The following is a 1,759-nucleotide window of genomic DNA, read 5'->3' on the forward strand; positions in this document are numbered from 1 at the left end:
GGCAATTGGTGAGATTCGAGTGCTCCATGTACCGACTGCACAACAGTTTGCTGACATATTTACCAAGGGCCTGTCGTCACCTCTATTTTTGGAGTTTCGGAACAGTCTAAGCGTTCGTGAACCTGCCGCTTTGACTGAGGGGGAGTGTTAGATAAGATACGATACTTAGAGATAAGCATGTATCTGATTTGTGTATATCTCCTCCTTTAGATAAGGATGCATATCATGTGTATATATACTGATGACATGAATACATAACTCTCTACGGAGACTTACATTATAACAACATTCTAATATTTCTTTTAGCACTCAGAAGTTATATGTGTTTTTATTTTACATATAAGTTTTTCATAATATTTTACATACAAATTATCGCATAAAATCACGATGCTCTAAGCGATCGGGTCCGAGGCTAATAAACAATTTTTATCTACTTCATCATGCATATTATGCATAATAGTTAATCGATAAAGAGTGAAATTCAAGAGGAGAAACAGGAAGCTATCGAAACCTTTAAGTTTATGAAATCTTTGGCTGGTAGAATTCTCGGTGGCCGCAAGAAAGAAGAGAAAGAAACCACGACACTAACACCTGAACAGCTTAAAGAAATCAAAGATGGGATCTTGAAGTGGCAGACTGTGATTGTTAAGGTCGCAAACACTATGGTAGTTAGCACAACAACAAACAACGAAGGCTCTGCTGGTTCAAATCCTGGAGATGGAACTCCCTCTACAGATACAAACAATCAATCTCAAGGTACTCCCTCTACGGATACAAACAATCAATCTCAAGGTACTCCCTCTACGGATACAAACAATCAATCTCAAGGTGCTCCCTCTACAGATACAAACAATCAATCTCAAGGTACCACTGAAGGCTCTTCGAGTTCTAACTCCGGAAGCGCTACTGGAAGTCCATCAAACAAGCCGTCAGCTGGTTCAAATCCTGGAGCTGGAACTCCCTCTACGGATACAAACAATCAATCTCAAGGTACCACGAACACTGCTTCAAGTAGAAGTGCAACTACTAGCCAGACCACGGAGGTGACAGTGACAGAAGTCGAGACTCAGACTTCCGAACAAGTTATGACATTCCTAATGAACCTAGAGAAGAAGTGTCCACCAAAGGAGGAATACAAGCAATTTTTCGAGAAGCTAAAGAGTACCATGACAGGTTCCGCAAAGGTTTCTTCTCCTAAGAAAAAAGGAGGCTTGTTCGGTATGATCAAAGGTGCTGTTGAAAAAATAGGTGATGCCATGCAATTTATTCGTTCAAGAATTGGAAACAAATCAGCAGAAGTACGTTTCAAAATGGATATTTCATTTAGAATATTAATAACCAAAAACGTCTATATACATATATTCTTTTTTCTTGGTGATATCGACAGGTAAAGAAGTCAATGGAAACTTACCAAGCAGAAGTGATAAAGAATATGGAAGAGCTAAATGCAATCTACGCTAAAATTGTAACCCAAAATCAAAGCAATAAAGGAGGAGCAATGACATGCACACCAGAACAACAAGCAGAGATAAAGACGACAATCACCAAGTGGGAACAAGTCACAACCCAATTCGTTGAGGTTGCTATTAAGAGTGAAACTTCGACAGCTACTTCTACTTCTACATCATCCTCCACGGGAACAGCACAGGCAAATTGAGCGCAAAGATGACAAAATTAGTAACCAATAGCTTACATTATTTAATTTTGATTGTAAATAAAAGGGGTTTTTGCCAAAACTAACCCACAACTTGATTTTAAC

The 1,759-nt window shown here is 38.9% G+C and overlaps 1 protein-coding gene across 2 annotated transcripts; it reads left to right on the forward strand.

Annotated features, from left to right (window-relative positions):
- Positions 1-1,759, forward strand: LOC106444214 (cell wall protein DAN4-like). 2 transcript variants are annotated; one of them, XM_022699969.2, is made up of 3 exons: positions 1-756; positions 844-1,298; positions 1,388-1,759. In XM_022699969.2, the coding sequence occupies exons 1-3, from the start codon at positions 522-524 to the stop codon at positions 1,655-1,657; spliced, it is 960 nt and encodes a 319-aa protein (XP_022555690.1). In that variant the 5' UTR covers positions 1-521; the 3' UTR covers positions 1,658-1,759. The 2 variants fall into 2 exon arrangements, with proteins under 2 accessions (XP_022555690.1, XP_022555689.2); XM_022699968.2 differs by having other exon boundaries at positions 1-1,298.

Source organism: Brassica napus, chromosome C3 (genome assembly GCF_020379485.1).
Source record: "Brassica napus cultivar Da-Ae chromosome C3, Da-Ae, whole genome shotgun sequence".
Taxonomy (NCBI): Eukaryota; Viridiplantae; Streptophyta; class Magnoliopsida; order Brassicales; family Brassicaceae; genus Brassica; species Brassica napus.